The 26,926-nt window shown below is 44.4% G+C and overlaps 1 protein-coding gene across 1 annotated transcript in view; it reads right to left on the reverse strand.

Moving 5' to 3' along the window:
* The window catches only part of MEGF11 (multiple EGF like domains 11), a 471,865-nt gene that overhangs the window by 120,716 nt on the left and 324,223 nt on the right, over positions 1-26,926 (reverse strand). The window contains 3 exon segments of the mRNA XM_032233167.1: positions 3,036-3,138; positions 6,307-6,470; positions 8,775-8,895. Coding sequence (XP_032089058.1) covers positions 3,036-3,138; positions 6,307-6,470; positions 8,775-8,895 — 388 coding nt within the window.

Genomic DNA, 26,926 nt, shown 5'->3' on the forward strand with positions numbered 1-26,926 from the left:
TCTCTAATCTATCCTATCCTATCCTATTTTCTATTCTATTCTATTCTCTAATCTATCCTATCCTATCCTACCCTACCCTACCCCATCCTATCCTCTATTCTATTCTATTCTATTCTCTATCTTATCCTATCCTATCCTATCCTATTCTACCCTACCCTACCCTACCCCATCCTATCCTCTATTCTATTCTCTCTTATCCTATCCTATCCTATCCTATCCTACCCTACGCTACCCTACCCCATCCTATCCTCTATTCTATTCTATTCTATTCTATTCTCTATCTTATCCTATCCAATCCTATCCTACCCTACCCTACCCTACCCCATCCTATCCTCTATTCTATTCTATTCTCTATCTTATCCTATCCTATCCTATCCTATCCTACCCTACCCCATCCTATCCTCTATTCTATTCTATTCTATTCTATTCTATTCTATTCTATTCTATTCTATTCTATTCTATTCTATTCTCTATCTTATCCTATCCTATCCTATCCTACCCTACCCTACTCCATCCTATCCTCTATTCTATTCTATTTTCTATCCTATCCTACCCTCTATTCTATTCTATTCTATTCTATTCTCTATCCTACCCTACTATGAGCTTGAAGAAAAGTGACCAGGTTCTCCTCCAACACAAGAGTTTTTCATCTCGGCTTGCACAGCTGTTACTCAGCATGATCCTCTAATCATGGCAATGAAGCCGCAGTGCCCTTTCTAAAAATAAGGCCGGGGACGGCAGAAACTGCCGGCCTCTTGAAATAAAGAGGCCCTTGGCTGGCAAATGCTTCCCGCCTCACTCATGATCTTTCTCTCCATCTTGGCCCCTAAAATGTGAATAAGAGAACACAGGCCTCCCTTTCTCAAGCCTGCCAGAGTCTGGCGGCCCAAACAAGAGGACTTTCGCTTGGTTAGCGTGGCTGAAAGGGAAAATTTACAGCCGAAGGTAACACCCAGAACTGATTTGAGAACCTGGAATTGGACTGAGCAAATCAGCACAGTTGGTCAGCTGCTGCAATTTGTTCTGGCTATGATTTAGGGGGAAGGGGGGGAGTGCCCAAAAACAGCCACAGCACTTAGACTTATATACCTCTTCATAGTGCTTTGCAGCCCTCTCTAAGCAGTTTGCAGTGTCAGTATATTGCCCCCCCCAGCAATCTGGGTCCTCATTTTATGCACCTCAGAAGGATGGAAGGCTGAGTCAACCAGGGTTGAATTCCAGACTGTAGGCAGAATTAGCTTGCAATACCGTATTTTAACTATTGTGCCAACATAGCAATAGAATAGAACAGAACAAAACAAAATTACAAAATAACAGTAGAAAGAATAGAATGGAATAGAATAGCAATAGCACTTAGACTTATATACTGCTTCTTAGTGCTTCACAGCCCTCCCTAAGCAGTTTACAGAGTCAGCGTATTGCCCCCAGCAATCTGGCCGTGACCCGACAAATGCCCGCACGACAAAAACGCCCCGACAAAACCACGGCACTAAAACCTCAACATCATCAACGCGCCGACAACAGCGCGCCGACAACAGTGCGCTGACAGAAGCGCAATTTAAGTTAAGGTAAGGGTTAGGGTCAGGGTCAGGTTTAGGTTTAGGATTAGGGTTAGGGTTTAGAGCGTGCTTCTGTCGGCACGCTGTTGTCAGCGCGCTTCAGCGCTCATTCGTCGGCGCGGTTTAGAACTCGCGGTTTTGTCACCACGGTTTCGTCGTGCGCGCTTTTGTCGGTCGCCCTTTTGTCGGTGAACCCAATCTGGTTCCTCATTTTATCCACCTCGGAAGGATGGAAGGCTGAGTCAACCTTGCTTCGGTCAGGATCAAACTCCTGACAGTAGGCAGAGACAGCCTGCAATACCGTATTTTAACTATTGTGCCACCATAGCAATAGAACAGAATAGAACAGAACAAAATTACAAAAACAGTAGAAAGAATAGAATAGAATAGCAATAGCAATATCACTTAGACTTATATATTGCTTGTTAGTGCTTTATAGCCCCTTCTAAGCAGTTTACAGAGTCAACATATTGTCCCCCAATTATCTGGGTCCTCATTTTACAGACCTTGGAAGAAGGGAAGGCTGAGTCAACCTTGAGTTGGTCAGGATCGAACTCCTGACAGTAGGCAGAGTCAGCCTGCAATACTGCATTCTAACCACTGTGCCACCACAGCTCTAATGATGTACATCATGGATAAAAAACAACCAGATCCAGAAATGTAGATTTCAAGCTAACTACTTTATTATATTCTGCCTATAATAGAGGAATCTTCACAGACTGCTTGTTCCCTATGGGATCAGACAGGTAAGGTTCCTTGGAATGTGTGTGTGTGTGTTTATGTGTGTGTATGTGTGTATGTGTCTGTGTGTTGGGGGCAATCCTGAATTTCTTGTGGTTGAGCAACAATTCAAGGTTAATTTCCCACAGGGCTCCTCCTCCCTGGTTGGCTGGGCATTGCTGGAAATTTTACACAGCCATTTGCTTATTAAGAAAAGTAAATGAGTAGTAACCAGGTAACAAAATTCTGCTATCAGAAATTGTTCAGGAGCATTACTCCTACACTGACGATCACAACTGAACCCAACCTTTCTGTTGCTAAGCGAGACAGTTGTTAAGCGAGTTTTGAGCCACGTTATACACTTTCTTGCTACAGTGGTTAAGTGAAGAACTGCACGGGTTAAGTTAGTAACATGGTTGTTAAGAGAATCTGACCACCTCAATGACTTTGCTTTTACAGAAGGTCGCAAAAGTGGCTCACGTAGTGAACCCAGGACACTGCAACTGTCGTAAATATGAGTCAATTGCCAAGCGTCGGAATTTTGATGATATGACCCTGGGGATGTTGCATGGTTCTAGGTGTGAAAACAATCACGAGTCCTTTTTTTTTCGTGCTGTTGTAAACTCAAAAGGTCACTAAACGGATCCAGGGCCTGCAGGCAGCAGGTTGGTCACACCTGATTTAAGGCAAAGGATGGAGAGATAGCAGCATCTAGCTGAGCTCCAAGATGAAGCATTTGATTGTATGTCATGTTACCTGTCCAGCCAGCAAGGCAACAGCAATAGCCAGTCAAAGGGTCACACCCATCTGCGTGGTCACAATCACAACGTTCGCTGCAGTTCAGGCCGTACGTCCCATCCTTCCATTCACCAGAAAAAGAAAAAGAAGGGAAAAAAGAACAAATGAGGATAGGTGGAGGCAAACTTCTTCTAACTATACAACATATACAAGTATTCTAACAGATTGAGAAAGTTGGAAGGGACCTCGTAGGTCATTTAGTCCAACCTTCTGCCCAAGCAGGAGACTCTGCACCATTGCTGACAGATGGCAGTCCAGTCTCTTACATTCCTCAACTTATGCCTCAACTTACAACTATAATTGAGCCCAAAACGTACGTTGCTAAGTGAGAAACACAGTGAGTTTGTCCCATTTTATGACTTTTCCTGCCACGTTTGTGAAGTGAATCACTGCAGTTGTGCAGTTTGTAACAAGGCTGTTAAGTGAATTTGGTTCTTCCATTGACTTCGCTTGTCAAAAGGTCGCAAAAGGAGATCAGATGACTGCAACCGTCGTAAATGTGAGACAATTATCAAGCATCCAAACGTAAATCACATGGCCATGGGGATGCTGCAATGGTCATAAGTGTAAAATCTGGTCATAAGCCACTTTTTTCAGTGCCGTCATAACTTTGAATGGTCACTAAGTGAACTGTTGTAATTTGAGGACTACCTGCAATTATAGTTACCAATTTTATGTGCTTAAATCAGGTGTAATATTTGTGGTTGAATCCCATAAAATCTTGATGCCTAGTTTTCCCTTAATCTGTCTGGAGCTAATTGGCAGATTCCCTTAATCTGTCTGGAGCTAATTGGCACAATTCTGTCCTACAAGACGTCGTGATTGTTACCAGTTTAGCTAACTTGGGAAAAAACAAATTAAGATCTTAATTTAATTAAGATCTTAATTAAGACTCTGCCAGCTGGCTTGGGGTCCCAATGGGGGAGTGTCACACTGGGTGTGTGTGTGTGTGGATGGACCAGTAGCAGATTCCCCCCCTCCAGCTCATCCTACTTCTTCCCTCCCTATCTTTCAGTCATAAATTGTAATTCACATTTTTATTACACTTGGATGTATGTGTGTCTATCGTTTTATTGCTTTAGTGTAGATTAATAGAGATTAACAGATTAACAGAGTTGAAAGGGACCTTGTGGGTCATCTAGTCCAGCAGGAGACCCTACACCATTTATAACAGATGGCTGTCCTGTCTCTTCTTGAAAGCCTCCAGGGATGAAGCTCCCACAACTTCCGAAGGCAACTTCTGTTCCATGGGTTGATTGCTTTCACTGTCAGGAAATCCCTCCTTATTTCCAGGTTGAATCTCTCCTTGTTCAGTTTCCATCTGTTGTTCCTTGTCTGGCCTTCAGGTGCCTTGGAAAATAGCTTGACCCCCCCTCCTCTCTGGGGCCGCCCCTCAAATATTGGAAGACTGCTATCCTGTCTCCCCTGGTCCAGTGATGGGTTCCAGATCCTGTTGCAATCGGTACGGTTTAACGGGGCTGGGCGTCCATCCCATGCATGCGCGCAGTATGCGTGCAACACATGCGCAGCGCACGCATGTGTACTTGCCGCCCGTGATGTCCCAGTTGCTCAGCAGAGCGTCACCCAGGTGCCGTACGCTCCATGTGCGTAAGCCCCGATCAGCTCAAATGCAGGTAGGGAGGGCAGGTGGGCCCTCCGGAGCACCACTGCCCTGGTCCTTCTCTTCACTAGATTAGCCATGTTCAGTTCCTGCATGTTTTAGCCTCCAGTCCCCTCATCATCCTGGTTGCTCTTCTCTGCACTCTTTCTAGAGTCTTCACATCCTTTTTATAGCATGGGGACCAAAACTGGATGCAGGACTCTAGGTGTGGTCTTTCTAAGGCTTTATAGGGTGGTATTAGTACCTCCCTTGATCCTGATTGTATCCCTCTGTTAATGCAATTTAGGATTGCATTGGGTTTTTTCGCTACCACTGCACACTGCTGGCTCTTATTTAACTGGTGGTCCACTAAGACTCCAAGATCCCTCTCCCAGTCACTGCTATTAAGCCTGGTTTCACCCAGTCTATATGTTTACTTTTGGTTTTTCTTACCTAAGTGTAAGACTTTACTTTTCTCTACATTGAATTTCATTTTGTTAGATTGGTTCTTGGTAAGCTAGAAAAGTCACTGCTACGAGATGAGCAGCAAACAAATGTAATAAATAAGCAAATAAATACATACATACATACTGTGCATATCTAGTCTATTGAAAGCCATCTGCTGTAATAGCTCTCTGTTGTAACAGCTCTCTACACATCAGTGTTCCAATATTTCAGGGGCTGCCACAGAGAAGAGGGGGTCACAACTATTCTCCAAAGCCCCAGAAGGCAAGACAAGAAACAGTGGATGGAAACTAATCCAGGAGAAAAGCAATCTAGAATTAAGGAGGCGTTTCTGGACAGTTAGAACAATAAATTTGTGGTGCAGCTTGCCCCAGAAGTGGTGGGTGCTCCATTACTAAAGGCTTTCAAGAAGAGACTGGGAAGCCATTTGTCCTGAATGGTATATAAGGTTTCATGCTTGAGCAAGGGGATGGACTACAAGACCTCCAAAGTCCCTTTCAACTCAGTTGTTCTGTCCTGTTCATTCGTTCAGTGCATTGGTTCTTCTTCCCACCAACATTGGTAGGGATCCTGAGCACATTTCACTCTTGCCAACTTTAAAGATGGGACAGTCATAAGCTACTTGGTCCCTGATCTCTGGAATTCTCACCTAGCTTAGATGTTAACAACAACTCTGGGCACTTTTCAAGCTTCTTTGGAGTTTCCCTTTTGAATAGATTCTTGAGTTACAATGGTTAGAGCAGTGTTGGCAGACCTTTTCAGCACCAAGTGCCAAAATGGGAGAGAGTGCATGCCAGAAACCAGAAGAGCAGCCACCCGGGGCGCATGAATGCTGTTCTTCTGGTTTCCAGCACTCCCAGGCATATGAAGACCAGCTGGCTGGTGCACTGGAACCCAGAAGAGCAACGAGCGACAGCTTGCGTGCCAGGAGAGGTGGCTCTGCTTGCCACTTCCAGCCCGCGTGCCATAGGTTTGCCTCCTGGGGTTAGAGTAAAGAAGAGCAGCGGGTAGGACTAGAAGACCTTCAGGGTCTTCTCTTCCAACGCTGTTATTCGGACTGATTTCAGGATACGTTTAGTGAAAGCATGACACAATGTCTCTCTCTGATCTCAGCCTGGATCACCCATGAAAAGAGCGGACCTCTCCTAGCCGAGGAAGACTTACAGGGCAGGGCTGGTCACAGAGTTCTCCTTGCCACCCAGGACCACAAAGGCAAGATCCATCCATGGGGTCACAGGCAGCTCCGTTGGCACAGTAGCACGTCTGGTTGCAGTTAAGGCCCCACGTGTTGCTTGGGCATGGAATGGAGCAGTCGGTTCCCTGCCACCCTGTAAAACCAAAGAGCCAAAGAACATTCGGTCAGCTATCAGCCCTGGCTGCCTGTCCTCCCTCTTTGAAAACAAACGCATTCCAGAGGGGATCAGCAGGATGCATAGATTGCAGAAGGATCCTCTTTCCCAGAAGTCTTCACCCGAGTCAGCAAAATCAGGGGTAGAAACAAACTAAGCAGCTCATAATCAAACCCAGATCACCTGCGTTGAGGAGTAAAGTTGAAGACAAGGAGCCAGGTTGGAGTTGGAAGGCAGAGAGTCCACATAAATACAGATGGTGTCAACATCCAGCTTGAGGATCCCAATAAAACTCCAGGTTCATTCGGTTCCCAGAAATCTTACTTTTTTTTTTTAATATGCTGCATGGTAATGTCAAAGTAAATCTAACTCTTAGGTTCCCAAACATCACTTCATAGAATTAAAAAATAATTTCCCCAGCCAACTCCTCCAACCTCTGGCATAGTCCGTGTGAGCAGGTTCACTTTGTTATGGGAACCATCTGCTTCAACCTCACACCTGCTATGAGGTCCTTGAAAAGGTTTCAGGCTCTCACAGTCTTCAGCAGAATCATAGAACTTTCGTTTCTCCATCTAACCCACTCGGAAGCCACACACACAAACCCTTAGTACTCTATGGCAAGTTGAAACGAAGAGACATGTAATTGCCTGTAGTTCATCCTTGACAGATAGTCCTTGACTTACAACGGGAATTGGGACCAGAATTGCTAAGCAAAATGGTTTAAATGAGTTGCACCTTAGTTTGCAACCTTTTTTTAAAAATCATAGTTGTTAAGCAAATTGTTCCAGCTGCTAAGTGAATCCAACTTCTCTCACTGACTTGGCTTTTCAGAAGCCAGTTGGAAGGTCGCAAATGGCAATCACGTGGCCCAAGGATTGGATCTGCAACCGTTGTAAATATATGCCCATGGTGAAGGCCCCTGTGAATTTCGGGATGCTACAATGGTTCAAAATGTAAGGAGCAGCTGAAAGTCATTTCAGTGCTTTGAATGAAGATAGAACATTAAATAATAGAGTTGGAAGGGACCCTGGAGGTCTTCTAGTCCAACCCGCTGCTAACGATCACTAAATGAATGATTGTAAGTCAAGGACTACCTGCAGAGTTAAACAGCCAATTTTATGAGTATAGTCGTAAGTTCCAATAACAAGGAGGGTGCATTCAGAGCATAATCTATCACTATTTTACATACATTGAGAGCTGACACACCGGAAACAAATTCCTTGTGTGTCTAATCACCCTTGACTAATAAAGAATTCAGTTATGTTCTGTTCTTTTTGTTCCATTCCATTCTATTCTCATTCTCTTCTTCTATCCTCATTCTCTTTTCTTTTCTTCTCTTCTAATCTTAGGCTCTATTCACATTCTCTTCTTCTGTTCTATTTTCATTCTCTTCTCTTCTACATTCTATTCTCCTTCTCTTCTCTTCTCTTCTCCTCTCCTATTCCATTCCATTCCTCTGTTCTATTCTCATTCTCTTCTATTCTTCTGTTCTACTCTCATTCTATTCTATTCTTCTCTTCTATACCCATTCTCTTCTCTTCTTCTATTCTCATTCTCTTCTGTTCTCTTCTATTCTTCTGTTCTATTCTCATTCTCTTCTCTTTTCTTCTCCTATTCTCTTTTCTTCTCTTCTTCTGTTCTATTCTCATTCTCTATTCTTCTACATTCTATTCTCTTTTATCCTATTCTCATTCTATTCTCCTTCTCTTCTCCTCTCCTCTCGTAGATTGTTGACCAAATGGACCACATCACAAGCGTGCACCAAGTCAGAGAGGAAGGATTAAGCCATAGCAAAAAAAAACAAAAACCACAAACTGCACCAAACTTAATTAGCAGCCAGATACAACATGGGGCACAAGACTGGTGGTGGGTTCCGGATCCTGTTGCAACCAGTACGGTGCAACGGGGCCAGGTGCCCACCACATGAACACATGCATCGCGTGCAGGCGTACTTACCGGCCACGATGCTCCGCAACACTTCCGTGACGCTCCAGCTCTCGATGGAGCATTGTGCAGGCACCGCACGCTCCGTGCGTGGAAGCCCCGAAAACTTCAAATACCGGTAAGGAGCGCAGGCAGGTGGGTGGGCCCTCTGGAGCACCATACCGGGACGGTACCTGGTGCTCCCGGCAGGCACCAGTATGCCTGTACTGGGGCGTACTAGTTGTAACCCACCACTGCACAAGACCCAAACAACAGGAAAATCTTTGGAGATGTGGACCATTCTGAGTGAAAGCATGATGGACCTCAATGCATAATAGCCACTGAAACTGGAAAATTTACCTTCTCTGCAGAAGCAGGAGCCGTCTGCTGGGGAACACATGCCATCGTTTTTGCAGTTGCAGACCAGAGAGCAATTGACTCCGTAGCTTCCAAGAGGACACGTAACCGAGCAGATCTCTCCCTGGGAAACAAAAGAGATCTAGGCTGAGATCTTGGGGACACTGATTGCAATTCAGATGTTACTGAATTTCAACTCCCATCAGTCACAACCCAGACGGTGTGAGCAGCGGTGGGTGGATGATGCTGGGAATTCTCTGGGAACCCCAAATTCTCAAACGTGCTTTGTAGAGTTATAACTTTGTAAATGTATAGTATCTTTGTAGAGCAGCACGATGGCCTAGAAGTGAAGATGCTCGGCTCCCACTCAGAAGGTTCAGAGTTCAATCCTAGCAGCAACAGATGTTTCTCTCTCAGGGCGCAAAGAAAAAAGAATCTGCTGTGAACTCTGCATAGGCGTCAGGAAGGGCATCTGGCCAGTAAATGCTCAGCTCCACTCAGTTGCCCCGACTCTACCCAAATTAAAAGATCACAGGGTTGTAAAAAGAAGTATCTTTGTAGTATATTATTTATTTAAGGAACAACATCATTTAAGGAATAACATTAAAAGAGGATATGGCTGAAGGATCTGACCTCCCTTATACTACTTGGAGGACCTTGAATAGGTTGAGAGTTGGAGTGCCTAAGTGTAAAACCAATATGCTCAAGTGGAGGCTGTTAACGGATAACAACACGCTGTGTAAAAGTGGGACTACACAGAGCCTGACCCATCTGCTACTACTGGAAATGTGTACCAATAATGACTTATCTGTTGCTTCATTCTGGCAGTTTAAAGTTTGATCTGGGCATGGAAGAAGAAGTAGTATATTATTTACTGTATTTTTCAACTATAAGAAGCACCAGTGCATAAGACGCACCAAGATTTCGAAGAGGTAAGTAAGAAAAAAAAGTTTTTGTCCTCCCCGGCCCCCAGGAGCACTCTGTAGGCTTCAGCCAGGCTGGGGAAGGGAAAAATGCCCCCGTTTTCCGCCCATGTTTCACCAAACAGGGACGATTTTCCCTTTTCCCAGTCCTGCTGAAGCCTGCAGAGTGCTTCTGGGGGGGGGGGGGTGAGGGAAGGCAAAAACACCCCCGTGTTGGTAAAAAATGAGCCGTTTTTCACCCATTTTTCACAAAAATTGGATGCGGAGGTGGGGCTTCAATAGGCGAAAAATGGCTGTATTCGGTGTATAAGATGCACTAACATTTCCATGGTCTTTTAGGGAAAATTGCATCTTATACTCCAAAAAATATGGTATACAGATTTATCTTTTTAATATTGTAAGCCGCCCAGAGTTATCTTGTGGTAAGATGGGCGGCCAATAAGTTTAATAAATACATAGATACATTTCCCCAAGTCTGTTTTGCAACACTGCTGGGTCGTAATGCTGATCTGGTCTAAAGGATGGTTGGGAGTCCATAGCTAAAAAACCAAAATATAGTTGCAAGACATTTTAGCATTTCAATTGTGGTCAGGGTTCAGCTTCAGTGTTGACACTTGTTTTATTATTTGCCCAAACATTTTTCCATTTCAGATCATAAGAGCAGTCACCAATTAAATGTCATCTACAAAAGGAAAAAATAAATAAAAATCACACATGTTTTACTGACTCTGGAATTGAAGAATTAAACATTACAGGAAATATAAGATTTACAACTGAACAATTAACTCACTTTTGAACCACCCCGAAATGGAAAAAAAACACAAAGCATGTAAGCCTTTGGCTGCAATCTCCTTGGTGTTTTCCATAATATCCAAAATTTGTGCAACCGGGGAAATAAGACGCAATATAAAGCGAGTACAGAAGGGGTGAAGCTTGTGCCACCACAACATGATGCTATTTCATCCATCATACCATCACCATTACCTAACCGGGAATGCCCTATTAGAGGAGGCGGCTATACTGTAGAGAACATATGTAGGTTAGGATTGGATTGTCCGGTCTTAGGGGCTGTCTGAGCTTGGTGGCTTTCTTGCAGACGTTTCATTACCAGACAAGGCAACATCATCAGTGCTAGAAGGGAGTGAGGTTTGTGAAGAGGAGGAGGAGGAAGATTGTTGGGTCCTTGGTGCTCTCTGAGCTTGATTGTTTTCTTGCAGATGTTTCATCATCTACACTAGGGAACATCATCAGTACTAGAAGGGAATGGGGTTTGCTGGGAAGAGTAGTAGTAGTAGTAGTAGTAGTAGTAGTAGTAGTAGTAGAAGAAGAAGAAGAAGAAGAAGAAGAAGAAGAAGAAGAGAGGAGGAAGGAGGAGGAGGAGAAGAAGAAGAAGAAAGGAGGAGAATTGTTTTTCCTTGCAGACGTTTCATTACCAGACAAGGCAACATCATCAGTGCTAGAAGGGAGTGAGGTTTGTGAAGAGGAGGAGGAGGATAACTGTGGGGTCCTTGGTGCTCTCTGAGCTTGGTTGGTCTCTTGTAGATGTTTCATTACCCAACTAGGTAATTAGGTAGAGGTACCCCCATAATTGCAGCACGCTTGCCTGGTGCCCAATCCAGACCAAGTTTTCCCTGTTTCAACCCAGCTTTTTGGAAGATATTCCCTACAGAGTTGCCTCTTTCTTTGTTAGGTCTGGAAAGCACATCTTTTCCTACAGGCATTTAATTGCCGATTCCAAATTTTAATTATTAATTCTATTTGTATTCCTTGTTTGTTTTAATTGCTATTTTAACCACGCTTAAAGCCTAGGATGTTAACATGGCTTTTCTCGTACAAAATTCCCATCGTCGGCCGTGTATCAAGTGAAATGAAGAAATCAAAACAGAGGAAGAAAATAAATTCTCGGGGTCCTAAAGAAGCAGCTGGCCTTGGACAGGCCGACGGTGGCCCGGACATTGTCCTTCTGCAGGACTGGCCTTGTCCTCTGGAATAAGGAGCGTTCCATTGGCCGCCTTGAAGGCGGAGAGAAAGCCAGGACAACAGCGACTCAGCAGGAGGTGGAAAGGTAGGATGGCGAATCTCCTGGAACAGCTGTTTGCTCATTAAGGAAAACATCCCCAGCAAACCACTAATCACAAAATCCGACAAGGGTTTAATGGCATGCAGAGCTCAGCCACTGAGCCAAGCAAGCCACAAACACAGACACACACACACTCGCAACGTACAAGGTTCTGATCTTGCAGAAGTACAGATAAACTGCTGAGCTTTACACAAAATTATGCAGTTTTTTTCCCTTGGAACATCAATATATACATAATGCGTTGCAAATTAACATCAAAAGCCGGGATTCCACTTCCTGGGAGAAGCTGCCATGGCTGTGAGTTTTAATTTGTGCTTATTAGGGTTAACTTGCAAATGGGGTTGTGCAGGACATCTCAGTTGGTCTTTGAATTAATTTGTTTTTGTGTGTGCGTGTGTTGCAAAATACCTTGAATTATCAAGACAATGGGCTCACACTGAGAGTGAGTGAGTGTGTGTGTCTGTGTGTGTGTGTGAGAGAGAGAGAGAGAGAGAATAGACTCAACACTGACTGAGTTGAGAGGTTGTCTGAATGGATCCAGAGTCTTTTCTGGAAGTTGGTCACATACAGGCAGTCATTGAGTTATGACCACAGTTGAGCCCAACATTTCTGTTGCTAAGCGAGACAGCTGTTAAGTGAATTTTGCCCCATTTTACAAGCTTTCTTGCCACAGTTGTTAAATGAATCACTGCAGTTGAAGGTTAGTGACTCGGTCGTTAAGTGAATGTGATTTCTCCACTGCCTTTGCTTGTCGGGAGGTCACAAAAGCACACTGCAACAGTCATAAATACCGTGACCCGACAAAAGCGCGAACATCATAAGCGCGCTGACACCACCACGGCGCTAAAACCACGATGTCAAAAGCGCGCCAACAACAGCGCGCCGACAACAGCGCGCCAACAGAAGCGCGATTTACTTTAAGGCAAGATTTACATTTAGGTTTAGGGTTAGGTTTAGGGTTAGGTTTAGGGTTAGGTTTAAGGTTAGGTTTAGGGTTAGGTTTAAGGTTAGGTTTAGGGTTAGGTTTAGGGTTAGGTTTAGGGTTAGGTTTAGGGTTAGGTTTAGGGTTAGGGTTAGGTTTAGGGTTAGGTTTAGGGTTAGGTTTAGGGTTAGGTTTAGGGTTAGGTTTAAGGTTAGGTTTAGGGTTACATTACAGCGCGCTTCTGTCGGTGCACTTTTGTCGGCGCGCTTTAGGGCTAATTAGTTGCTCATTCGTCGCGTGGTTTTGTCACCGCGCTTTAGACACCGCGGTTTAGTCAGGCGCGCTTTTGTTGTGCGCGCATTTGTGGTGGAACCCATAAATACATGCCAGTTGCCAACCGCCTAAATTTTGATCACATGACAGTGGGGATGCGGCAAGTGTGAAAAATAGTCACTTTTTTTCAGCCCTGTTGTAACTTCGAAGGGTCGTTAGATAGAACTGAATAATAGAGTTGGAAGAGACCTTGGCGGTCTTCTAATCCAACCCCCTGCTTAGACAAGAAATTCTATACCATGTCAGGCAAATGGACATCCAATCTTAAAAACTTCCAGTGTTGGATCATTCATAACTTCTGGAAGCTATTTGTTCTACTGATTAATTATTCCAACTGTCAGGAAATTCCTTGGTTCTAGGTTGGTTTTCTCCTTGATCAGTTTCCATCCACTGCTTCTTGTTCTGCCTTCAGGTCCTTTGGAGAACAAGGTCAGACAAGGAATAATGGGTAGAAACTGAACAAGGAGAGATTCAACCTAGAAATAAGGAGGAATTTTCTGACAGTGAGAAAAACCAACCCATGGAAGAGAAGTTTCCTTCAGAAGTTGCGGGAGCTCCATCCCTGGAGGCTTTCAAATAGAGACTGGACTGCCATTTGTTGAACATGGTGTAGGGTCCTCTGCTTGGGCCATTTGTTGTTGGACTAGATGAACTCCAAGGTGCCTTCCAACTCTGTTAATCTGAATCTATCTAAGATGATCAAAGGCCTGGAGACTAAAACATATCAAGAACGGTTGCAGGAACTGGGCATGGCTAGTCTAGTGAAGAGAAGGACCAGGGGAGACAGGAGAGCAGTCTTCCAATATTTGAGGGGCTGCCACAGAGAGGAGGGAGGTCAAAGCTATTTTCCAAAAGGCCAGACAAGGAATAATGGATGGAAACTGAACAAGGAGAGATTCAACCTGAAAATAAGGACGAATTTTCTGAGAGTGAGAGCAATCAACCAATGGAACAGAAATTAGCTTTAGAAGTTGTGGGAGCTTCATCACTGGAAGCTTTCAAGAAAAGGCTTGCCTGCCATCTGTCAGAAATGATATAGGGTCTCCTGCTTGGGTGGGGGGTTGGACTAGATGACCTACAAGGTCCCTTCTAACTAATCTGTAAACCTGTAAACTTGACTCCCTCTTCTTGGTGGTAGCCCTTGAATGAATGGTTCTGGGAATGGTTGTAGGTCGAGGACCACCTGTATTCGTACTTTGGATCGAAGACCCTCATCAGCTTATAGAGCTTGTTGTAGAGTCTTGAGCAGGGCCGCTGCTCCCTCAAGGACCCCATTTCCCTGGGGGGCTTCAACCACAGACTCTGCACGGAATGGGACCATTCACCCTGGCCAACTCATCACAGCCAGCTTGCCCCAGGCAAGTCGCAACAGGATAATTCAACAATTCAATTTAATTATTTAAAACAATGAAACATATCTATGGTTTCTTGACGTTCCCATTTCATTTGCTCCCTCCTTTTGTATCATTTTCCCAATGATTCTATTCCATCTTCTATTATACTATTATACATACTATTTCTTCCATAGTATTGTAACTCTTGTCCCAGTGTGGCTTATCCCATGGCGAGTTGGCCGAGACCTATGATGGTGAGCCATTGCCCAGCTCAGCTGCACGGCGCATGCGTGCGTGCCTCCTGCTGGCCAGTTGATTTTCAGGTCTCTGCTGTGTATGTGGGATATGCGCGTGCATGCGCAGGGGTGGGGGGTTGCATGTGCATGTGGAGGCATGGGGGCGTATGGTGCCTCCCACCCTGTTTTGGTCCCAGGAGGTCTCAGGGAACCCTGCTAGGCCCAAAATGGAGCGTGTGTGTGTGACGCACGCATGTGCAAGGTGGCAGTGGGTGGGTGTCACACACATTGCATTAGGGTTGTGGGCGTGTGCGCTGTCATATGCTTCCAGCACGCACTGACAAAAACGTTAGCCATCACTGGTCTAGACTCACCTCTGCATGCTTCAGAGCCCTTTGGGGCATCGGATCTCAGGATTGCACTGCCTCATTAAGTTTATGGTGGGAATGTTGCCACAATAGATTTTTTAATAAATGCCATGATGAAAACCCAAGTATGCAGCTGGGGCTTTTTAGCAGAGAAGAATGAGGATGACTATACAGACTATTAAGATCAAGGGTGAGGTGGAGAAACATGGCAGAGAAGGGGGCAGAAAGAATTTCATTTGACATTAACAAGAACCTTCATCTTATTCACGGCTGACAGTTATAGGTGGCAGATTTAAGGGCACCAGACTTGCACCCCTCCCCTCCATCCAGATCTTATGGTGTCAGGTGGGAACAGCATGTAGGCGAGAGAAGGTGTCACCAACAGCTGTTTGAAGTCATGGGATGTTTGTGAGGAGTGGGAAGGCCGACGGGTGCCTTGATCTCTGCTTTGAGGTGGACTGGGCCACCAAAGTCTTGGAGGCAGGGGGCATGTGGGCCCCAAACTCCTTTTTGTTTCTTTGTTTAAGCCTCCTTCTGTGCGTTCCAAAAATTGTGTCTAAAATTTCTGGTGGCATGAGTAAAGATGACCAGCAATTAGCTTTCTGGCCATATTGAGGTGAGAAAGATGCGGAAGTTGAAGTTACTCAGTTCAGGAGGATTCACAGAGCTAAAAAGGAGAAGCAGCTCAAGAGGGAAGGGAAAGGAAGACTAGAGATGAGAAAAAAGAGAAGAAAATGAAAAGTAGAAAAAGAAGGAGGAGGAGGAGGAGGAGAAGAAGAGAAGAAAAGAAAAGAAGAAGAAAAAGAAGGAGGAGGAGAAGAGAAGAAAAGAAAAGAAGAAGAGGAGAAGAGAGAAGAGAGACTACTTGCCTGGAGAAAAAAGTGATCTATCAGGCTTACAAGTAGTCCTTAATCAGTGACCCGAATTTCAGTCGTAATGAAATGACATGAGCAGGTTTAATTTCATGACAGTTTTTACAGTGGTCAGGGCTGCGAAAGATCCGAGCTCTGCCTACATGCAATTTGCTATGTTTGGTTTGGCTAGATCCAAACTTTTGTTTTTAAAAGCTCATTTTGTTGATTGGCTCAAAATACCGCCTGCAAACTCAGAAGGGGAATTCAGATATTGCCTGAACTCAACCTCCGTTGGGGGGGGAAAAAAAAAGCTAAAAGATTGAAAGGATTTGCTTTCATTTTAATGGAAAAAGAGAATCTGAGCTTTAGATGTCTGGGGGAGGGCAAGAAAGTCACGATGGCGGGTGGGCAACTGTGCCATCAAAGCCCTGCCCTTTGACGGGCGAAAGGCCAGAACAAATGTGAATTGAACTGACCCCCTGCTTACCCCACTCCACCCCGACTTTTAAAATAAGCACATCGAAAGGGCTGGGCATCCGTTGCATAGACGTGGCCCCTGTTTTGACTTTTTTGACCTACCGAGAAGAGGCCTCTGGCCTAACCCCATGCTCCTCGTCTTCCGGATTGCTATTCCCTCCCTTCCATCTGCCCCATTGATCTTCCCTTGTGAAAATGTCCCTCCTGCCACCATGCTCATCCGTCCAGAAACACGGCTGCCATTTGGTGCCCCCTGCAAAGTCACGGAGGGTGCATGAAAAGAGGCACCGCCTGCAGCGCCTCTGGGAGAATATTAATCCTGGGTGCAAAAAAGAAAAATTCATTAACATTTTAACCTCAATTTGGGGAAGGCGGCTTATGAAATTACCCGGCATTGGGGCCGCCTTCCACGAATGACCCACAGAGACAGCTATTTCCCAGTTTCGGTCACCCTAATGCCCTCTCTCCCTCTCTGATTGTTAACTAGCTATTTACACAGAGTCCTTGACTTACAACCACAACCGAGTGCAACATTTCTGCTGCTAAGCAAGAGAAGTATTGAGTTTTGCCCTGTTTCGTGACTTTTCATGCTGCAGTTTTTAAGTGAATCACTGCAGTTAACTGTCAGGGTTCCGATGGATGCCCTAATTAAATCATGAGCCTCGAGCCAAGCTTCAAAAGAAATCCTGTCATTTATTAGGTGCTTCATGTCTGCAGGTAACCAAGTCAAGTCAGCTCTGACCCCATGTAATTTACAGCACCAATCATGACCCTGTTTCCCCCTCCTCCCCAGGGTGGGTCATCAATCACATTTGCCAACGTGGGCAATTTCCCAAGTTGTAGAGACCACGCCCCTCCGGCTGCTGTAAGTAACCCTGGGAGACGGCCTTGAGAGAGGTAAGTCTGGAATGTGCTGCTGTGCCGTTTCCTCGATTTCCCATCCCCTCTTTCCTATGGCAACTTGAGAGCAGGCCAGGGATGCTTTGCGAGTTGACATTAAGTTAGCAAGATGGTTGTTAAGTGAACCCGGCTTCCCCCTTGACTCTCTGTGGAAGAAGGTCACAAAAGGGGACCGTCACATGACCCCAGGGCACTGCAGCTGTCATAAATATGAAGCAGCTACCAAGCATCCAAATTTTGATCAGGTGACAATGGGAATGCTGCAACGGTCGTAAATGTGAAAAACGTTCATAAGTTATATTTTTCAGTGCCATTGTAACTTCAAACAGTCACTAAATGAAATGTCATAAGTCGAGGACTGTCTGTAAAATGATTTAGTCCTTCTCTTTTGACGATGCAGAATTTCCTGCAGTTCCTTTTTACTCTGCTTTCTTTCCCTCCAGTCGCTCGAGTGATTTTTGAGGATCTTGCAAGGAATAAAAGCAGTACGGGTAATCCTCGACTTACTACCATAATGGAGCCCAAAATTTCCATTGCTAATCAGCGAGAGTTGTTAAGTGAGCTTTATTCCATTTAATGACCTTTCCTGCCACAGTTGTTAAGTGAATCCCTGCAGTTAAGTTAGTAGCACAGTTGTTCAGTGAATCTGGCTTCCCCATTTGACTCTGCTTGTCAGAAGGTTGCAAAAGGGGGTCACCCAACCTTTTTATGACGATGCAACCATCATAAATATGAATCAGTTGCAAAATGTCTGAATTTTGAATATGTGGCCATGGAGATAGTGCAGTGGTTATAAGTTTGAAAAATTGTCATAAGTCACTTTAGTGCCATTGTAAATTTGAAATAGAGGGATGCAGTGGCTCAGGGGCTAAGACGCTGAGTTTGTCGATCAGAAAGGTCGGCAGTTCGGCGGTTTGAATCCCTAGCGCCGCGTAGTGGAGTGAGCTCCTGTTACTTGTCCCAGTTTCTGCCAACCTAGCAGTTCGAAAGCACATAAAAAATGCAAGTAGAAAAATAGGAACCACCTTTGGTGGGAAGGGAACAGCGTTCCGTGCGCCTTTGGCGTTGAGTCATGCCGGCCACATGACCACGGAGATGTCTTCGGACAGTGTTGGCTCTTCGGCTTTGAAATGGAGATGAGCACTGCCCCTAGATTCAGGAATGACTAGCACATATGTGCGAGGGGAACCTTTACCTTTACTTTGAACAGTCACTAAACAACCTGTTGTAAATCAAGGATTACCTGTATAGGACCACCTGAATGGTTGCAAGAACTGGAGATGGCTAGTCTGAAGAAAAGAAGGACTAGGGGCGACATGATAGCAGTATTCCAGTATTTGAGGAGCTGCCACAAAGAAGAGAGAGGGTCAACTTATTTCCCAAAGCACCAGAGGGCAGGACAAGAAACAGTGGCTGGAAACTAATCAATGAGGGAAGCAACCTGGAATTGAGGGAAAATTTCCTAACAGAATAATTAACCAGTGGAACGACTTGCTACAAGAAGTGATGGGTACTCCATTGTCTGAGGCTGGGTAGCTATTTGTCTGAAATGGTATAAGGTCTCCTGCTTGAAGGTTGGAGTAGATGACCTTCAAAGTCCCTTCTATTCCGATTGGTTGTATTCCACTTGGGTAGGCATCTGGCACTACCTGAACTTCTCTCTGGCAATAAAACATTTTGGATTCCTCTTCCATTTGCCCGAATTAATCAACAGCTGGGCTGCATATTGCATATTATTTTGCTCTCTTTCATCTCTCTCCCTTTTCTTTTCTTCTTTTTTTTCACGGGGAAGTTTAGCAACTCAATCAGCGCTGTGTGCTGGAGAGAAAAGGGTTGGCTTTGGGGACGGAATGAAACGGGAACCATACATAATTCAGGCAAAGATGCGTAAAGCCCAAGGGAAAGAGCCAGAGAAATGTTACAGCTATTTTAAGGCTCTTGCCATAAATAGACTGATATTTAATGCCCCCCCCCCCAGCAGTTGAGGTTTCCATCTGGGCCAGATGAAGGCTTGATCGAAGTTAATTGTTTTCTCTGGGATTTTAGCCGACTGCATTGATCTGAAAGAGACTTTCTCCACTGGGGCTCAAATCCCCTCCCCGATCTGCCAATTCTTTGGCATCAAAGGAGAATTCAAACCACAAACAGGTTTACCTGTACTCTGCCAGGTTGCTAAACAAGTGTGTCAAAAAAAAAAGGGGGGGGATCTCAGCCAAGGTTGCATGACTGATACTACGCTACTTTATGTGATAAGCCCAGTCAACAGGTCATGACCTTGATTGCACAGTGGTGGCTGCCATCTTGACTTTTTTGACCTGCTTCCTCATAGATGGCTTGTTCCTAAAAATGCCAAGGGCTGGCCTCAGTTTGGGGAGTGGGCTCATTTCTAGAGCTAGGAAAGATATGCCGGTTGCCAAGTGCGTGAATCACAATCACTTGACGGCGGGAATGCTGTGACGGTTGTAGGTGCGAGGATCAATTCTAAGTTGCTTTTTCAGTGCTGTTGTAACTTTGAATGCTCACTAAACCAACGGTTGTAAGTTGAGGACTAGCTGTACTTTCCTGAAATCTTCTTCTTTGACTTTTGCCCATTTGCAGGGGGCTTAACATCCATCTTGAATTCCTCTCTGTCAACAGGAAGTTGCTGCTTATGAGATAAACCGTCAACTATATCACTTCCCATAATAGCATAGTCTTCATTGTCATTGTACAAAATAAATACAACGAAACTGGTTTTAGCCTCACTGGTGCAAAATTATAGCGGAAACGAAAAAAGAAAAGGAAAAAAAACTAGCGTGTGCATGGAGTGATTGTGGTTGTATTTAAAAGTCTGACAGGCCAAGGATAGAAACTATTTCTAAACCTATTTGTTCAGTTGGGTATACTTCGATGTCTTCTGCCCGATGGAAGAAGTCCAAAGAGACACTGAGCAAGGTGTGAATAATCTCTGAGTATCTTCCTTACTCTGCTAAAGCAGCGAGACCTGGCGATGTCATCCAGGGGTGTCAGAGGGCAACCAATAGTTTCTTGTGCCAAATTGATCACTCTCTGTAGTGCTTCCTGTCTGCAGTTGTTAAACCAGTATACCATACTGTCATGCAATATGTGAGGACACTTTCTCTGGTGGACCGATAGAAAGAGGTCATCAGATGTTGTTCCACCTGATTTTTTCACAGGACTCCAAGGAAATGAAGTCTCTGTTGAGCCTTGCCAATCCCCAGGGACGTGTTGTTTTTCCAGGTGAGATCTTGACTATAAGCCCTCCCAAGAATCCCCTGTTCTATGCAGGAATCCAATTTTTTTCAGTTTTTTCTGAAAAAAAAATCCAGATATAAGCCACGGTGGCCCAGTAGTTAGAGTGCAGTACTGCAGGCTACTTCTGCTGGCTGCCAGCTGCCTGCAATTTGGCAGTTCAAATCTCACCAGGCTCCAGGTTGACTCAGCCTTCTATCCTTTCGAGGTGGGTAAAGAGTGAGGACCCAGATTGTTGGGGGCAAGAGGCTAACTCTGTAAACCGCTCAGAGAGGGCTGTAAAAACACTGTGAAGTGGTATATAAGCACATATAAGTGCTATTGCTGTTGTGGCCCAGCAGAAGCCATTGGAGCTGCCACCAGACTCCGACAGCGAGGGGCTCTATGAGTTGGCTTTGGAGGATGTGGAGGACTCTGGACAGGGTTTCAACTCCGAGCAGGGCGCAGAGAGGCTGGTTGGCCACCAGGAGGCGCCTGAGCCTTGGACCAGTGGGGAGGAGACAAGGGAGAGTGATCCGGATGTCAGCAATGGGGAGGAGCCAAGGGAGTTGTTCCTAGATGCCCGGCACCGGAGAGCTAATAGGCGTAAGGAACAATTACGCAATTACAGGAGGTAATTGCACTCAGCTGGTGATCATTAGGCTCCTCTCCAGACTATAAAAGGACTGCTTGCAGAAGTCAACGCAAGAACTAATGTTGGAGAATATTATTGTGAGCTTGGCAGGCTGGATTGCTGCCACGGCTTATCTGTGCTGGATTGCTGCCCAAGCTTGTCTGTGCCGGTTTGCTGCCAAGGACCTGTCTGTCTGTTAATTAAATGCCGTAACTTATCTTTGGCTCGGAGTGTGTGTTGGTGTGGGACGAGGCGGGTCAGAACATATTGCTATCTTTCTTTTTTCCTTCCTTCCTTCCTTCCTTCCTTCCTTCCTTCCTTCCTTCCTTCCTTCCTTCCTTCCTTCCTTCCTTCCCAGTGGTTAGAATGTAGCATTTCAGGCTAATTCTGCTGACTGCCAGGAGTTCAATCCTGACCGACTCAAGGTTGACTCAGCCTTCCGTCCTTCTGAGGGGGGTAAAATGAGGAGCCAGAATGTTGGAGGCAAAGATGCTGACTTTGTAAACTGCTTAGAAAGGGCTGTAAAGCACTACAAAGCGGTATAGAACTCTAAGTGTTATTGCTGTTGCTATTCTTGCACAAGACTAGAAGACTGCTGGATCCCTTCCAAGCCAGGATCCTGTGATGGAAATTCTAATATCCCTTGAGAATTATAGATAGTCCCCTCAACTTATGGCCACAACTGAGGCCAACATTTCTGTTGCTAAGCAAGACAGTTGTTTAGTGCAAGGGTTGCCATCCCCAGATCCATGGGCCATCACCAGGCCAAAACCAGGCTATGCCAACAAGTGAAGCCCCATCCGCGGGATGCAGCCAGCGTGAGAAACCAGGCTCCCCTCTGGTCCACGGGAAAACTCTCTCCACAGGACTGGACCCTGGAGCCCCAAAGGTTGGGTTGAATCGCACCCCATATTCTGTAACTGCTTTGTTCCCTAGATTCGTTTTTCCCCCCGCCTTGCCCATGTATCCATCCGAACTAGACTGTGCTGTTTCTCTGGGTCATATATAATCTATGTGGCTCCATTCATAATTTTGCATTTGTTTATTTATTTTTGTTGTTATGTAGTGTAACATTTATGTTTATGTAGAGTAACATCTTCTGCAAGACAATTGAAACCATGGAGGGAACGCTGTACAAACAGGTCCATATCATCCTTCCAAAGCATTTCAGATTCATCATTTGGGTAAAGGGGAAAATGGAGGGGAGGGGAGTTGAGCATTTTGCAATTTATCTCCACCTCCAACCCTTTTCAAACTGAAGGCCTGTCCTGGAGATTTGCAGAAATGAACCTTCCTTATTCTCCATGATTGTATAAATGTATTTATGGTAAAATAATATATGATATTATAAAAATCTCCATCTATAGTTTATCTCTCTCTCTCTCTCTCTCTCTCTCTTTACCTTCCTATCTCTCATTGTCTGTCTCTCTCTCTCCCCTATGTCATTATCTATCTATCTATCTATCTATCTATCTATCTATCTATCGTTGTCTGTCTGTCTATCTTTCCCTCTCTCTCTCTCGCCTCTCTATCTATCTATCTTTGTTTGTCTGCCTGTCTATCTATCTCTCTATCTCTCACCTCTCTCTCTCCCCCCCTCCCTATCTATATCTGCCTGCCTGCCTATCTTTTTGCCACAGTTGTCAGGTGAATCACTGCAATCACGTGACTCATGGGGTTATTAAGTGAACCTGGGCTCCTCAATGGACTTTGCTTGTTGGATGCCTGCAGGCAAAGGGTGATACGTGACTCATGGGGCAGTGCAACTATTGTGAATACCTGCTGGTTGCAAGCACCCGAATTTTGTTCACATGACCAGGGAGATGCTACAAGGATTGCAAGTGTGAAAAATGGTCACCTTTTTCAGCCGTTGGTAACTTTGAACAAACGGCGGTAGGTTGAGGACTACCTGAAGTTTGCATTGGACTTCCCTCAGACCAATGTTTCTCAACCTTGGCAATTTTAAGAAATTCCCCAGGGTGACTGGAAATTCTGTGGGGGAAAGTTTTTTATTTTTGTTTCTCATACATTCACAAATATACATTTCTCATAAATTTCATTAGTATTATATGTTATCCTTTAATATTTATGCTTCCATTCTTTCCCTAAAGATATAATATTTATATAAGGGGTTGCTTTCCTGCCATCCCATACATCCATCTTGTATTACAATAATCCTCCTCCTTCTTCCCTCTCTCTTTCTCCTACTCTCCTTTCTTCTCTCCTTTCTTCTTTCTTCCTCTCCCTTCTCTTTTCTTCTTCCCCTTCCTCTGCCCCACTTCTCCCTTCTTTCTCCCCTCTTTCCTACTCTTACTACCCCTCCCTTCTTTCCTCTCCTTTCTTCTTTCCCTCTCTTTTCCTCTCTTTTCCTCTCCTCCTCCCTCCCTTCCCTGTGGCCTGGGAGTTGAAGTCTACATGTCTACATTCCTTAAAGCTATGGGGGCTGGGCTGCTATTGGCAGCTCATCTGGATTTTTGCCTCTCAGTTATAGCCTTACTTTTCTGAGCCAACCGCTAATTTATTTTATATACTTACCAAATGACTGTGAAAGGAGTAAAACCTCTTTTCAAAGCCTTCTGAAGCCAGAGGGACAGCCCACCTCTTTCAAATAACTAAGCTAATTACATTTTTAAAGGCGAGAAGAGAAAGGGCCACATCTCGAATAAAGCAATAGGAAATCGTATCAAGGACTTCAGGAACAGGGTTACGATTCATCCACTTTGCTTTGTCACCTCTTCCTCACTAATGGGATTCTAAACTTTGAAGACCCCTTGTATCTCCTAAGAAGGTTTTCTCCCAGTTCCAAATTCTGTTCCCACTCAAAGGACAAAGCGAAAAAAGAAGAAGACAAAAGAATAGGTTGGCCTGGGGAATAAAAAAAAAATCATGAAATCATGATGAAACTAGAAGCAACGTCAAACGCATATGAGGTTTTAACTTGCAGGTTTTGAAAATAGGATTCTGTTAATACTTCTGCTTAATACTTAGATTGAACTGCTAAGAAGTAGATGCAGACAGAGATAAAGATCCTAGAGGGGAATATGGGAGGCAAGTTTTTAAAAAAGCATAGCAATTAAAGTATCGAAGCGGGCAAGAGATGATGGATAGCGGATTTCTCTTTTTTGTTGTTGTTTTGATTTGATTTGATTTTCCTCTCTCTCCCCTTTCTTTTTTCTAGGTAGGTGACATGACTAGAAGTTAGGTAAGATAGAAAGAAAATGTCTTTTAACAAATGGTGACTGATTAAAAGTTAGAATAAGAGATAAAAACAAGACAAAAGGGAAATATTAGTGTAAAAGGTAAAGGTTCCCCTCGCTCATACGTGCTAGTCGTTCCTGACTCTAGGGGGCGGTGCTCATCTCCGTTTCAAAGCTGAAGAGCCAGTGCTGTCTGAAGACATCTCCGTGGTCATGTGGCTGGCATAGGTAAACGCTGAAGGCTATGGAGCGCTGTTCCCTTCCCACCAAAGGTGGTTCCTATTTATCTACATTTTTACGTGCTTTTGAACTGCTAGGTTGGCAGAAGCTGGGACAAGTCACGGGAGCTCACTCCGATACACGACACTAGGGATTTGAACCACCGAACTGCCGACCTTTCTGATCGACGAGCTCAGCATGTTAGCCACTGAGCCACCCTTAATATTAGTGCACACACTTTTATATAATAAAATAAGAGCAATAATAAGAGAAAACATGGAATAATTGAATAATGAAAGACTGCAACTTAATGTAAATATGTACTACTATTAGAAATATATGTTGTTGAAATTAATAACTATGACTAATTCTATTATTTATTTGTATTAGAATGTACAACACCCAGGTGCCACACTGTTCACACATTGATATGTTTGAAAATTTAATTTTTTTTAAAAAAAATGTTAAAAAAATATTCTGGTATTCTAACCTTACAATAAAGTAGAATTAGTTCATCTGGGTTTGCTTCCTCTCTGGACTACTTCACTAGGTTAATATCAACCTTGTAAATCTGAAAACACATCTGTCTCCCTTCGCCTATACAGCCCAAGAAACTAGGGAAGGTTCCTTCTGAGATGTTTGCCATGCCCGTGTAGGAGATGATCAGGCTGGACATGAAAGAGTGGTTAAATATGTCATGAAATCCTTCACGCCAAAAAGAGATCCAAGTCCAGCCTACCTTGATTTCCTTCTATTCTTATCTCCCACTAATTGCCCTTGGCTGTTAGTAGTTCAGATTCTTGTGGCGAGCTTAAGCGTGCAATAAATCTTTATACACATTTGAATGCTCTGGATCTCCTGATTATCCTGCTGCTTGACAGCACACACTCCTTCTGCAGATTCAGTTGCCTCTTAGTTGACCAATTCCTTGGCTGTGTCTCTTCTTAAGGTCATTCCCTAAATCCATTGCAAAATCAATCAAAACTGATCAAGGAAGCAAACTTAAAATCCAATCCTCTGCAATGATTTGTTCAGTTAGATGACCCCAAGGGGTCAGCCATGAGTTATACAAAGTTTGAAAACTTTGAGGCCTTCTAGTGGACATTTTTGATTTTTCAGTCTTAATTTGGTATCATTAGATCAGGGATGTCAAACTCAAGGACCGAGGCCCAGATCCAGTCCATGGGGTGCTTAGATCTGGCCCACAGGCCCCCCTGTAAACAGTGATGGACTGGCCTGCACTGCCTCTGGTAGTAAAAACAGAGCTTAGGATGGGGGGCTCTTTACAGCCCTTCTAAGCAGTGTTTTCGCTGGCAGAGGGTTGCAGGAGATGGTCGCAACCAAAAACAGAGCTTGGGAGTCTGTTTTCTCTGGCAGAGCGCTTGGGCCAACACAAATGCCCGACACGAGTGATGTTGAGCTGGCCATGCCGACCATGGCCACGCCCACCATGGCCCCCCAAGGTCAAAAACAACCCTGATGCAGCCCTCAATGAAATTGAGTTCGACACCCCTGCATTAGATTAATTTTTTCCAATTTTCAGTTCTTATCTCTAACATTCAGAAAGTGGGGGAATCACTCAATTAAATAAATACTCCATCCTACATTTCTATCTTTTACACTATGATAGCTCCCTTTATTATTATTATTATTATTATTATTATTGTACAATTGTATCACAGCGGCCAGTTGTTTCGCCGGATTTGGCATTGGTTACTAGTCGGGCCCCACCCAGGGGCCTAGGACGTCGTAACATATTTTCGTAATATGCGTGCAGATCCAAGCAGTGCGGCTTTTTGCATTTGACTGATGGTGATTTTGTCAATTTTTAACTGTTTTAAATGTAATTCCAGTGCTTTTGGAATAGCACCCAGTGTGCCAATTACCACTGGAATTACCACTGCTGGTTTGTGCCATAGTCGTTGAATTTTGATTTTTAAGTCCTGGTATCTTGCGATTTTTTCATGTTCCTTCTCGGCGACCCTGCTATCACCTGGTATTGCGATGTCTATGATTGTGACCTTATTTTTCTCAACCAGTGTGATGTCTGGTGTATTATGCGCCAGTATTTTGTCGGTTTGTATACGGAAATCCCACAAGATCTTGACCATCTGATTTTCTGTGACTTTTTCAGGCTGATGTTCCCACCAGTTTGTTGCTGTTTTAATATTATAATTTTTGCACAAATTCCAATGGATCATTTGTGCTACTGAATTGTGCCGCAATTTATAATCAGTCTGCGCGATTTTTTTACAGCAGCTGAGAATGTGATCAACAGTTTCGTCAGCTTCTTTGCAAAGTCTGCATTTGGCATCATCAGAGGATTTTTCGATTTGGCCTTAATGGCATTTGTGCGGATAGCTTGTTCTTGCGCAGCCAGGATTAGTGACTCTGTTTCTTTCTTTAATGTACCTGTTTTTAACCATAACCAAGTTTGTTCCCTGTCC

Source organism: Thamnophis elegans, chromosome 16 (genome assembly GCF_009769535.1).
Source record: "Thamnophis elegans isolate rThaEle1 chromosome 16, rThaEle1.pri, whole genome shotgun sequence".
Lineage (NCBI taxonomy): Eukaryota > Metazoa > Chordata > Lepidosauria > Squamata > Colubridae > Thamnophis > Thamnophis elegans.